General features: G+C 36.9%; 1 protein-coding gene across 7 annotated transcripts in view; it reads right to left on the reverse strand.

Moving 5' to 3' along the window:
• Positions 1 to 14,041, reverse strand: part of LOC107668890 (TBC1 domain family member 4-like) — a 36,252-nt gene that overhangs the window by 16,380 nt on the left and 5,831 nt on the right. For 4 of the 7 annotated variants that reach the window (XM_016460932.1, XM_016460930.1, XM_016460934.1 and 1 more), the window contains 9 exons: positions 9,087 to 9,689; positions 7,873 to 7,962; positions 6,184 to 6,288; positions 5,723 to 5,855; positions 5,542 to 5,633; positions 5,333 to 5,443; positions 3,968 to 4,090; positions 3,345 to 3,395; positions 1,014 to 1,222 (listed from right to left, as the gene is read on the reverse strand). In XM_016460932.1, coding sequence (XP_016316418.1) covers positions 1,014 to 1,222; positions 3,345 to 3,395; positions 3,968 to 4,090; positions 5,333 to 5,443; positions 5,542 to 5,633; positions 5,723 to 5,855; positions 6,184 to 6,288; positions 7,873 to 7,962; positions 9,087 to 9,689 — 1,517 coding nt within the window. The remainder of the gene's footprint in view (positions 1 to 1,013; positions 1,223 to 3,344; positions 3,396 to 3,967; positions 4,091 to 5,332; positions 5,444 to 5,541; positions 5,634 to 5,722; positions 5,856 to 6,183; positions 6,289 to 7,872; positions 7,963 to 9,086; positions 9,690 to 14,041) is intronic. The other 3 variants (XM_016460937.1, XM_016460931.1, XM_016460933.1) reach the window with 2 other exon arrangements.

Consider the following 14,041-nt stretch of genomic DNA (forward strand, 5'->3'; position numbering starts at 1 on the left):
GCCGTTCTCAAGCCCGCCGCCTCTGCTCACTCTAGCCCTCTGGCCTCTGCTCACTCAAGGCCGCCGTGTGTGACGGTGAAACTAAACTACTTTGTTTGGCCTTCCAAAAATGGACACGACTAGAAATTTTATATTTATAGGGCTTGTTGTTTGTATTTCTCCGATCACAAATGCAGACATGGTTTTATGTTTACGTGGCGCGGCGCGGCGCAATGCAACGCAACGCAACACGTAAAAAGACAGTATAAGTCATTATAATCAGTAATTATGTCCCCATATCGATACCGAACGATATGAAACATTATATTGTTGATAATTTTTTTTGCTATATCGTCCAGCACTAATTTACATACAAATAATTATCAGCTTATCGGTATCAACCAGCATTATGATATATGTGCATTTCTAAAATCTGTATTGTAGTGATTAAAAACAAAAACAAAAAAAACATGACAAATAGTTGTAATTAAAAGTAATAGAGTGCACAAAACACGAACTATATGACAAAACAAAAAATTCTTAATAATATTTCGACACAATCTCCTCATTTGGGTGAATTTCTCAGAAAATGCTGATACTGGTTAAATTAAGTGCCATATAATTAATTCAACTAATTTTTAGAACAATTGGCAGGCTCAATCATCCCATCAATAAAATGCTGATTCATAAAAATAACAAATATAGATCACAAAACATCAAACAATAAAAATCACAAACATCATATCCTTCAGTTTTAGTAATTTTCTAAATGATTTGAATTAGTGCTAAGTCCAGCAATACACACAGCATGCCACATGCTCTCTCCATGTAAGCATTCATGCTAAAATCATTCATTTATCAGTTTATATGTATTGTATTAAACCATATTTATGATTTTGCAAATAAAATCAACAAGCTGTTTTCAGCACGCCAGCACATCGCTGCAACGTTCTGAATATCACATGACTGCTGAAAAACAGATGGAAAGATATATGACTTTATCACATGAGAGCAAATAGGAAGTGATGCATTACCTGTTCTGCAGCAGCTCTGGGGCCAAAGACTGCTGTCGGCGCAGTGGAGCTTTACAGGCCTGGAAGGAAACCTCAGTGAAGGAGATTTTCTTCTTGATGGGCGGGTGGCTGAAGGTGTGCGCCCGGCGACGGAACTGCGGGGCATCTGGGTCCTCCTCAGTGTAACTGGGTGGAGTCCCAGGTGGGGAGTCACCAGGGGAGTCGCCCTGCTGGGTGAACAGAGAATGAACCAGGTCAGTGATGAGATGGACCCAACACCCTGACATGCAATACAGACAAGGTCTCCTCAAACCTTAAAATCCACAAAGTCAGCTTATCCAAGAGTCAAACCTCAAATTCCAACCACTCACCAGACAGAAACAAGCAATCTTCTGAGATATGCATGTACAACCTTCAAGTTTCAGACAAAGCAAAACAAGTGACTTGCTGCCAGCTACATCTAACTACTGATTCTCGACTCACCCAGCGCTTTCGCTCTCCCCGTCCAGCCTGAGTCTCGGTTCGCTTCCCCAAGCAGGAGTGTGTTGGTGACTTTGTGATCTATCGTATGTTAATAGTCTGTGTCACAGAGCCACATCAGACACACATGAGCCGTTGGAGGTGGACCGCAGCACAATGGAGGTTTCTGGCTGCTGTTTACTATGATGGCTATAGGAAGGGTCTCTCTTCCTCACTCTGTTTCCTGTCCCTGCGCTATGGCGGTTCCTGAACCCATGCTCTCCTGTGAGTTAGTACACAGCAGGGCCAGGAAACCAGCAACGGCTGCACAACGCTCTCTCTCCTTCCACTCGCACAAATCACAAACCCTGTCCACTTCCTACAGCTGCCTACAGCTAAATTTGGGAAAAACAAATGATCCAAACAGCATAATAGTTCTCTTGGCAGGGTAACACAAAGGGAATGGGAACCTAAGTTTGATAAATTTGGGACCAGTTGGCTAAAAGTAATTGTACAAATGGATAAGAAAAGAAAAGTTAGTTCTGACGATAAAGTAATAACCAAATTTTTAATGATTGAGCACAGTTTATGGACACGACTTGGTTTGATATTTTTTTGTTATAAAATGCATAATTTTTCAACTGGAGTTTAAACACAATGACCAATGAATTTCCATGATTTTTCCAGTTGTTTTCGATTTCTGGATAAAGATTTAAAAAAAAAAAATTAAAATAGACATTACTATTGTTTGGGATTAAGTTTTAAGCAATATTTAGCCTATTAAATATTTTAGAGCAGAGCATAACTAGATAAATGGATATTCACTACATCAATTTAAAGATATTCATATATAAACTTCCCTGACATTCTAGGTTTTCCATTACCTTATAAAATATATATTAATTATATTTTTTATTGATAATTTTTTATTTTGATTACTTTCTCCACTCACTTTCATTAGTTTAGGTTTTTATCTTATTAATACTGGTACTTTTAGTAATTATTTTATTTAATTATTATTTTATTTCATTTTACAAAAATGGTTTAAAGGGACAGTTCACCCAAAAATGAAAATTGTCATCATTTACTCACCCAAAACTGTATGACTTTTTTTCTGTTAAAAACAAAGGAAGCTATTTTGAAGAATGTTGGTAACCAAACAGTTCTGCTAACCATTGACTTCCATTGTATGTAAAAATAAATAAATTAAAAAAAAAACACACACAGAGACATTTCTCAAATATATTTTTAAGTAAGTCATTTGGACAACATGGGAGTGACTAAATGATAACATAATTTTCATTTTTGGGTGGACTATCCATTTTAAATCAATTATTTTCATCACTATTTTAGTTTCACTATATGATAATGATTCTCAGAAATGATTCACAGTACATATTGAACATGGAAGAGAGCCATGAGTAAGGAGTTGCTGGATTCTATCATGTTATTGAGAGCTGAAGTTTAAGCACGAGAGAAGGTGCTCATATTGGCAGCGCCTCTGAGGCCATGTGAGGACCCTGTGGGAAGGAAGAGCTGACTGATTTGTTTTCCATAGAGACGTGTCCAGCTTACCATCACACACACACCTCACATTTCACACCCCACCGAGACAGCGAGGTAGACAGGGTCAAAACAAGCCACCGCCAATAAGCAAGACTTCCTGACCAGGCTGACAGGCCAGATTCAATCATATTACACAAGGTGATGCAGAAAAACATGTAGTGTATCATAACCCAGCATTGGTATTAATTTCAGCATGCGGTGGTAACTGACACCACAGAGACATGCTTGCTGGCAGGGCAGAACTGAGACGTGATTCTTGGCAGGGAGAGAACAAGAGCTGGGGTTAAAATGACAGATCCTGGTGTTCACGTGTTGTGTGATACTCACGCGGTCAAAACTTCCCATGCTGCCGAGACGCATTCGCATACGGTTGGCCCCCTAGAGAAGAAATATTTAATAACAAATAAAATATAGAAACAACAGCAACCTGCTTGAAAGTCAGGATTTACATTTACACACACTTTAAAGAAATAAAACAAAAATTCTCTCATCATTTAATCAACATGTCATTCATAATTCACAAACCTGTATGATTTCTGTCTTTCATGGAACACAAAAGAAGACATTTTGAAAAAAATTAATGCTGCTCTTTTCCATGTAACAAAATCAAACAGTGGCCATCGAAAAAAAAGAATCTGTTTGAGCTCCATTGTAGAAATTCATACAGGTTTGGAACAACATGATTGTGAGCAAATGATGGCAGAATTAAATTTTTAGGTAAACTGTTCCTTTTTTAATTGTACATTAGACACAAACAAATGTCTAATGTACAATTCAAGCTTAGCTTTATCCTTACACATAGATATTGTTTTGTGAGTAAATACAGCAGATGGTTGATTCATTATAATAATGTACACAAACAAAGGTATTATTCTGTACAAGGGTGGGGTAAATGGGTCAATCCCCATTCACAGACTACTAAAACATAGACGCACAACACACACACATACCCTTGAGAAGATGTTCTCCAGGGAGCTTGTCAGAGAACTCCGGGTTTTGTTCTTGAACACGTCCAGTTTAATGCGGCCCACAATGGAGTTATCAGAGGTCACGGTGCTGCCAGAAGCATTCTGCTGTCACACAAAGGTATAAAGAGAGTGAGCAAGTGAGAATGAATGTGCCATACAACTAGAGTTTTCTGAGAAATCCGTGAAAATCGTGTTCTGCACTTCACATTTCACTCAATAGATTTTAAAATGATGGAAGAAAGACCACCAGGCATCAGGGACAAATCATTACTCATCTAAAACAACACTTTGCCACAGCAAACACAAGTGAGCTCAAAGCACAGCCTGAGTGCATTGGAAGCCTTGCTAATTGTGTCTTTTTGTCCCAGAAAACCCTTGTTTCCACTGTAGAATTTAAAGGGTGGACAGGTCATTATTTCATTGTTTCCATAGCACCTTATAAAAACTGTCTTTATATACAGACAATTATGTATATAACAAATATACTGTATATACAAATATTCCTGTATATATTTTTATATTTATTATTTTCATACATACATATATTATTAAATTGAAAAACTATTGTAGCAAACAGCAATGCTGTGAAATATATTTTCACATTATTATAATATTGTTTTCTATTTTAATATACAAAAATGTATTCCTGTGATGGCAAAGCTGAATTTGTTTTTACAGTTTTCAGTGTCATATGGTCCTTTAGAAATCATTCTAATATGCTGACTTGGTGCTCAAGAAACATTTTTTATTACTATCAAAGCTGAAAAGTTGTGCTATTTTATTTATTTTTATTTTTGGAAACTGATATTTCTTTGATGAATAGAAAGTTCAAAAGAACAGCATTTATATGAAATAGATTTTTTTTAAATGATGTCTTTACTATTATGCTTGATCAATATACACACATACATACTTTATAACATGAATATATAATATGTATAATTATATATAATTTAATACACATTAACTAACAGCCAAACAGCCAAGCTAAGTGGTATCAACAGAAAAGGAAACTTATAACGTGCACTATATAATAATAAATCATTCACAATAAGACCAGGAATATAAAGTAAGAAAGTAAATAGGGTTCATTTCGATTTCATGTCAACTTTAAAAGCAGTGAGAAATTTTTCCAGAGGCGAAGTACTTTGAGAACATACCACACCACACACTCAGCAGGGCAGCTGCATTTATTCAGGAGCTCTGTTCTAATCTATAGCTGTATTCAGATGACACTTCCAATCTGTCTTATCCAATTAGAGAGAGGTCACAGTTTCATGACTCTGCAAGGCAGCGTGGGTGGGTGAAGCAAGGGGTGCATTTATGTTGTTTGTGCAGTTATGCTACCTGTGGAACCTCTCCAATATGAACATGAGACTTCTGCTTGGTCTCGCACAGCTGTCGGAGGTGAAGAATCACAAGCTCGTTTTCTTCATGATCAGATGCTGGCTTCATTTTCTAATGCATGAGAAAATACAAACTAAATATGTAATAAGGAATTGAAATTCAAAGATATTTAGTTACTTTGTCTGCAAAATTTCTCCTTGTGTGCCTACCTGCACCCGCTCGAATATATTGACCTGCTCGTTGTCGCTCAGTTGGGACAGGTACTTCTGAATGGCTAGTTTCGCCCTGGGAGGATACAAACCTGGGACATTGAGAGAGAAACACACTGGAATATTGTGCTAAATGTGGGACAAGGACATTGAGTGAGTTGATGGAAGCTGGTGGCTGTACCTTCTATTCTCTCACAGAGCTTGTGCAAGTCATGCATTGGACAAGCTTCGCACAGTTTGATTTGGTTCTTGGAGCTCTGCAGAGCTGCTGCTGTGGTAAAGGCTTGTTTCAAGGTGAGCATTACTTCATCCACCTGTGAAAAGCATTTGCAGAAAAAAAAGTGGTCAAATTCACAAAACAAGTGAAAAATGTATACAGTAATAGACTTACACTGAAAATTATTATTTAATAATAAAACATTTAATTTGTGAAGTTGTCTCAATTAAAATGGGACACTGTGTGCAAAAACATAGGTCTGATTCTATTCATCCTCTGGGTGGCATTTAGCTGGTAGAGAAATCAGCATACTAAAGGCAATATCCACAAAATAGGCAAGGGAGAGTCATTGTTTCCATTGTAGCTTAGGATAAATAATTAATCGGTGTGGGGACAACAGGTGCTGCAAGCAGGTCAGGACTCACCAGAGACTCACTAGCGCACTGGAACACGTAGCACACATACTGGGCTGGGCCAGACTCCACCACATCCCGACATATAAAGCCAAAGTGATCTGTCTGTTTAACAGCCTGCAGGCACAAAAAACAGCATCCGTAAAAGATAAATAACTATATGGAGCTGCAAGTCACAATGCAACACAACAACACAGAGCAGCAAAATTATTCACTTTATAAAACAAATGATTCTGCCTCTGAAATCTGATTGGATGAAACATGTTCGAAACTGACTGTGCATCAGTTGAATTTTATATTATTATTAATGATAATACACAAAATTTTTATTTACTCAACATTGGTGTTATACAACAATGGACCCAATAAGCATTTAAAGATGTGTTTTACAGTGATTTTAGCAAGTAAAAATGCCTACAAACTAGGGCTGGGCGATTTGACCTAAAATCAAAACCTCGATTAATTGAACACTTTACCGCAATTACGATTATTTAACGATTATATTTTTTTATTATTGTTTTTTTTTTGCCCTCATAGTTCTTTAAAGGGTTGTAGTATAAAAATACTCCACTATTAAATGTGGGATTTTTTTTCTTCTAATGAAAGAGTGCATTTCTTATCTTTGTGATTTTAAAATAATTGAAGGAAACAAAATATTTATGGTTATTTGTTGAATATTTCGAACAACTGAAATCAAAGCTTGCTTGAAATGACGACATCTTATGAAAAAAGTCGCATTTCAGTTTTATTGTAAAAAGCAAGTTTCCTAAAAAAAATAAATAATAGAAAATAACTTTCATTTTTTGCAAACAATATAAATGAATATTGCCATGTCAAAAGTAGAAAATAACCAGCATTTCTTGCAAACAAAATACATTTTAAATATTGTCATGCGAAAAGTAGAAAATAATAACTTGCATCTCCTGTAAACAAATGTTTTAAATAATGAATGTTGCTTCTCACAGCGCTTGCCCCGCCTCCGGGGTCTTCTGATCGGTCCACTGTTTTGGAATTGACATTGATGAGCGGCGTTGTTAACGCGCCGGCGACACTCATGTGCGAGACGCAAAACACGTGAGTGCATGCCGGCGCCGCCATGTCGTGAAGGTGCAGTGTGTTTTGTTGTGAAAGCAAAACTACTTTGCTTGGCCTTCCAAAAGAGGACATGACTAGAAATCAGTGGTTAAGTTGTATTTACAACACCGTTCCAGAACAGTTCAACCCAAATCATCATATGACCCCTTTAAGGGGAAGTATTAATAGGATTAAAAAAACGAAATAACCGACATGGGAAAATTATGTCGGTGAGAGTTTCTGAATTTCGGTTTCGATTTCTTTTCGATTAATCGTCCAGCCCTACTACAAACATACCTTAATTATGGTAAAATCACTGTAACTCATGAAATTGAGTGACTTATTGCCTTAACATTCAGATCACATCAGTGTACATACACATTCAAAACATGCATTTTTTACATAAGACAGAAAACAGTAAGAAATGTTTTTAGTGTTTGATCTTTTTATGAGAATTTCAGAATCAAGACAAATATTCTAAACTAAAATCTGCTACAAAACCTCCTGTCAGTAGCTTGGTACTTGTTTTGAAAAGCACTGTGTGATAACATATGGTGACATTAAATATGAGAGGGAGAAAGAGATTATCTCTAAAACCAAACAAACCTAATCCTTACACACACAGACCTGTGAACATGACGAGATGTCCTTAAAATTCTTCTCCAGAACCACAGATTTAGTGTCAGGGCTGATGAGATTCACTTCAAACCGTCCAACCTGCACAAAAGAGCCATTTGAGAGCATACTTTGCTTACTGAGAAAGAAGCATCAGAAACAAAAACAAAAAAAATATCAAGCTAAATGTCCGATAACTGATAACTCAGCATGCAGTGTTTTTTGAGAGCAGCATTTGCATCAAAACAATTCTACTTATCATCAAGGTCACAGAAGCTGCCACTGATTTCTTAACCAAATGACTGTAGAGACACATATCCAAAATGTTTAAAAGGAAAATGTGAGACTGCATGACTGTCATGCATGCTAATTAGCAAGATTTAGCGCTTCCCCTCTCAAAGAGAAGACATTTGCATGCATAGGCCTGTTTTAAACGTTGAAGGGATAGTTCACCCCAAGATAGAGCACTAAAAACATTTTTGTGTTTCATAAAATGAAAGTCAATGTGGTCCAAAGTTGTTTTGAACTCCATCAACCCTCTATGCACACACTGGCAATAGAATGGCCATTGGCTAGTACATTTTTTGTTAACTATTTCTATTTTTTTTGGATATTTAAATTTTAAACGGCTCTTCCCATGCCCTGAAATGAGATTACGCATTCTTTCCTGTCAAACACTAAGGCAGAGTATTCTAGAAGCTGGCGTGTATGCGACCTGAAGCAGGACACAACATGCAGTAAAAATATAAACTTATTCTTAGCCTAACTGGTGAGTGAAATAGGCAATGGCTAAAGACAGACATTATTCAGTAGCCTAGCAAGAAATTTAGAAAGGTGCATTTGTGAGCAATTAACTCGCAATGTAGAGGGTTATCTATTAACTTTCACTGTATAGACAAAAACAGTTGAAAGTTGGTTGGTTGACATTTTAACACCACGCCACCTTCATTGACTATTTTCATGGCTGAGATACTATAAAAATACTATGAAATAAAAATACTATAAAAGAGCCATTTAAAAACCCATCTAACTTTTTTTGAAGTTTGCTTTGGATAAAAACTCTAAAATGAATTGACTTTCTTCGAAAGTGAAAAACAGTTGAAAGACTTATTAAATCTTTTGTGTTCCGACATGAGTAAACAATGAAAGAATTTCCATTTTTTTAGTCACCTGTCAAGGTTTATGAAATCACAGACTAAAAGTAAGCGTGTTTCTGCATGCAGTACCTGGAATAGCATTGTGCGATTCTTGTCAGCATCAGACGGCTGCACGTTATTGGGCGCGCTAGCATGTCTCCTTCGTGTCGATCCCTTGCCCGTCTCTCTGGGCCTTTTCTGTAGACCGCCAGCCAGGCTATTACAGCGTGTACGAATCTCCTGCTGCTCCCCAAAACCTGAGTCCTCCAAGATACATTCAAAGGACCCCAGTAGGCTGCCTGTACTGGATGAGCTAGTCATGTCCAGATTCCCATTGCCCACCTCAGACAGTTCTTCCTCATTTAGGTTGGGCTCAGGTTCATCGACTTCACAAAGGGAGGAGCTTAGAGGGTCGTCACCCACAATGAACTCCACGGGGGCCTCAGTGGAGCTGCGCTGGCCATTGAGGAGCCGCAGACGCTTACGTTCAATCTCGTGTTGGCGGAATTTGTCAATGCAGTCGTCAATCAGAGTGGAAGGGGCTTTCTTGTGGTTGACTGTCACTTTTCCACAATAAAGCACTTCGAATTTCTGGGAGTTGTAGAAAGACTCGTCACTCTCTTGCTTGGGCTTGCTTTCCTCCTTAAGAGCAGCCTTGGACACCTGTCTAATGCTGCTAATAACCTCAGGCACCTGGAGAACAGTTTTAGACATTAGATCAACAATAAAATACTAAATCAACACAGTGAAAGGCAAACAAGGACAAAACGTCCATAAAAAGGCTCAGTTGTTATGTTAAACTTTTGCAGGGAGACATGCAGGTTGCATAACTAACTAGGTTCAGCCCCTGAGGAACAATTTAGGAGTCAGTAATACAAAGGCCAAGGCAGACTTGCAATATCAGAAAAAAACAGCTGAAGAACCTGAGCATGCATTAAAGAAGCCAAATTGATATAAATCTATCAGACGGACCTCCTCTCTGGTATCTGATACTACTGTCGATCAGTTAGAATGAAACCTAAAGCTAAGAAAAGCAGATCTCAGATGTTTTTGTATGCCTGAACATCAGTAGAAATCTTTTGAAACTAGGTGCAAGGGCATAGGTCTGATTTAAACAGTGGTTGAGACTTTTTCAAATCAGTAACACTATACACACAAAATAATCAGAAATCCTATGTACTGTATATTCATGTTTTTCTTTCCAGGATCTTACACGCATGTTTCAAACAGCTGAGAAACTAAAAAAAAATGAAATAAAATAAAATAAAAAATTCATTATAGGATAAATTGTAAGAGGTTTGTAAGTTCAATTCTTGAACAATTCTTAAGACATTATCAAATATTTTAGATTTTACATAAGTACATCTTATTTTCTTCTAAAATTCAAGATTTAAGACACAGTGGACACTGTCCTTACTTTAAGAGGATATTAACTTCTTTTCAGAAAATTATCTTCTGGAATTCAAATTAATTCAAATTCAAATAAATTTTTGTCTTCACAACAATATTGAGAAAACAGATACGAATATTATTAAGAACATTTTGCATTTAGTTTTTGATGGTTAGATTATTTTTTGATGTGGCTCCTCAATGAAAGGCACAGGACAATAAATTGTGATTTACAGCATGTTTGGGTTCAGAACTGAAGCAGCATTAAGATCATTCCCAAAACAACCCGTGCACAGTCACGTGCTAGACAAAGTCCTTTGAAACACTTAAGTGTACTTTTTACGGGAAATAAAATACTTAATTTTACAAATTAAACATGACATGAATTACATTCAGTAGCTTTATTAAATTTAGCCACAGCTGGGATCAATAGAAATGGCAGGGATTATTCAGTAGCCTCTTAACTTTGGTAGGGCTACTGTCCATACTCAACTCTACATTCATATTTTTGGGTTAAAAACTGGTGTGAGTGTCAGATATACCTCAAAATATACCATGACCATGATCTTTTGTGCCTTTGCTTGGCTCAAAAATATTCTGCCACGTCTCTCCAGCTCAAGTGTGTACAAGGTTATGGCAACATTAAATAAAACTGATTTATCAGCAAGACACATCTTGTTGAGAGAATACAAAAAACAGTCTGGTGACAGAATTGGGCCTGGTGCCAGCAAGACTGAAGGTGAAAAGAAATGAAGCTCCACAGTCTTCAAACAGACACTAGGCCCGCTCAGACTAGACTTGAAAAGCATGCTTGGCTGGCTTGATCTACATGACTACCACAAGCCTGGTATAAGATTCAATTCTGAGACTCTGTAAACTGTAAATCCCTGTAGCTACATTAAAGAAAACAAAGAGTAGAGAACATGATGCTTTAACAAGAATGTGTTAAACCAAAAAAAAAAAAACAGTTTCAGTCATGGTTCAAACGAAGGTGACATTTCCTTCAAAGTAAGACACACCAAGCTCTGAGACACATTAGCATGTTGCAAAGTGCACATAGCGCGCAAAGCAGTAGTGTGAACAAGAATCCAGGCGATACAAACAAATCTTCCAGGAACTAAAGCCTCATAATGGCCATCGAGTGCTTGACGCATAAAAATACAAGGCGCCATACCAAGGTCACATGGATTACTTACTTGTTCAAGGCAGTAATAGAGAGTAAGCCAAACATAACTGCACACAGTGCAAACTGGTCTATCTTTACAAAGATAAAGACAGGTATGTTTGTCAAATGTGCTGAAACCCATGAAAACTTTCACATTAGAGGCAAACATCTGCAAAGGACATTTGACACATTGCTTTCCCAAATAACTGGCATGGAACTACACCTATAATATAAATATTTATATTACATTATAGAAAATCATTTTTTATGGGTTCTTCTCAGGCACAACAAAAACCTAACCCATTTCAGAACATAACGTGATATTTAAGATGTGGCTTATTGAGAAGAAGTGTGCTATTATTTTTCAAAGCAATCAGACTTATAATTTTCACCTAGCTGACAATAAAGAGTGTGCAAAAGCATAGGAGAGACCTGAATTATAAATAGAACCAGAGACTTGAGGACAGGAAAGTCACCATCCAGAAACCCCTATAAACCACATTATAGTCCACTCAGAATGCCTTAGCAACCGTATAGCAACACCCTGGCAACCACTCAGAACAGGCCAGCATTGTAGCAGCAAGTTCTGCATGGGCAGGCAGCACTTTTCTTTACTTTGCAATGGGTTTTATGCACTTATTGCAAGATCTTCACAAGGAGTCCGGATTAAAAATGAAGACAGCTAAGACCTTTGTGGTCCACTGCACGGCTCTCAGTAAATATGGCTCGGTTTAATGCAAACATTTCATTAAAACCCCAAGGCTAACTTGTGGAAAATCACAGTGCAGCTGGGAGAAAAGGCTCCTTGAGATCAGGAGGAAAAGCAAACAATCATTCAAGCAATCGTCTCCTGCAATGGGCTGCCTGTGTAAGCAGCACAAAGGGTGTGGCTGCTTGTTTTCAACTGACAAATGGCTTATTTCCCAGGAACACTCAGAGATTTCCAAAAAGTCTCTAACTACCTAGTCTAACCAGCTTGAATAATCTGCCAAAAGCAGATTTTTTTATCTGATAGTGGAAAGGCAATGCATTCTAGTGTTGTTTTTAGGACACAAGCCCAGTGTGCAAAAAAAAAAGAAAAAAGAGAGAAACCATTTGTCACATTTGCAAGAAACTTCAATGACCTCACCAGAAATCAACGACAGTGTTTTATAAACCCCTAAATGGTCTGAATTATTTAATTGCAAGATGACGCTAGAACCGCATTTAGTCTAATGAATTATCTGCACTGAACCAAACATGCAAGGTTGAAAGTAAAGAGAGTGTGAATAACAAAAGCTGTAAAAACAAACACGGTTTATTATACGTTTCATTAGCGTTTCCCTCCCGTTCTCTCATTTGTGAATTTCCTGCATCCAATCCTTGTCATTGCATTTGATGACAGAATATCAGACTTCAGACACAGGTGTCCTAGCACATTAAGCACAGGTGTAGCTCATTACATTAACTATGAACATGTTTTACTACTGTTTGACAATCAGAAATGTCCAAATACTTTGTCATTATTCTGAACAGCATATATATTATTTTACAATTTAAAACAAACTGCTGTTGTGAAGCATTCTAATGTTTACAGATAAATGCCACTTGGGTTTATATGATGTAACCCAATGCAATGGCATTCATACATTTTTTCAAGTGCAGATAATTGATCAAAACATTTTTGGGCTACGGTGTATGGCTAAAGCTTTTAAAGACATGTATGACACAGAGACGTGAAACCAGCTGAGGAAAATTAAGCCTCTTTGATTTATGCATCAAAGCTGTGTTGATGATTATTAGTTTAAACTGATTATTTCATTATTATTTATATATTCTCATTATTTTATGTTCTCTTTAAACACAAAGAGCTGTAATAAGAAATTCCTGCTATTCATTAAAAATTTATGAAATTCAAATCCACTGATTAGTGCATATGACCTCCTATTTCACAAGGTTATTACTATTTTTAATAGTAATAACTATTACTATTAAGAATGTGCAAAATTTCATCAATGTGCTGCCGTGACCTTACTCCTCATGTTTAAAGGGTTGATAGGAATTTATTAGAATGCTGTTTAATTTAGCATTCCTGTAAAATTTGCCTAAAACGCCTAAAAAAGGCATACCCAAAGTAAATTGCATGCTGTTCTTGAACCATTTGGAGTATATGCATGGTTTTGGTCTCTTTTGAAAGGTGACACTCTGAGGTGTGTTCCTCAACAGAATCACTGTAAGTCTTATTGGTATTGAGTAATAGAACTTTGAACACACTGAAAAAGAAAACAAAAATTTTTTTGGAAAAAGAAAACCTGCAGATGACAATATCTGTGAGCTATTAAATGGAAAATTCAATGGGATCACAGAATGAAGCCTTACCAAGCCAAATTTCAAATTTGATAATACCTTCGAAAATGAGTGTTTTACACATGTTTATCTAAGTTTATGTCTAGGCGCTTCCCAAAAAAGGCCACTTGGAGACTCCAAATGACCCTTTGTAACCAACGACACA

The sequence above is a fragment of the Sinocyclocheilus anshuiensis genome, unplaced genomic scaffold (assembly GCF_001515605.1).
Source record: "Sinocyclocheilus anshuiensis isolate Anshui unplaced genomic scaffold, SAMN03320099.WGS_v1.1 scaffold136, whole genome shotgun sequence".
In the NCBI taxonomy this organism is placed as follows: Eukaryota; Metazoa; Chordata; class Actinopteri; order Cypriniformes; family Cyprinidae; genus Sinocyclocheilus; species Sinocyclocheilus anshuiensis.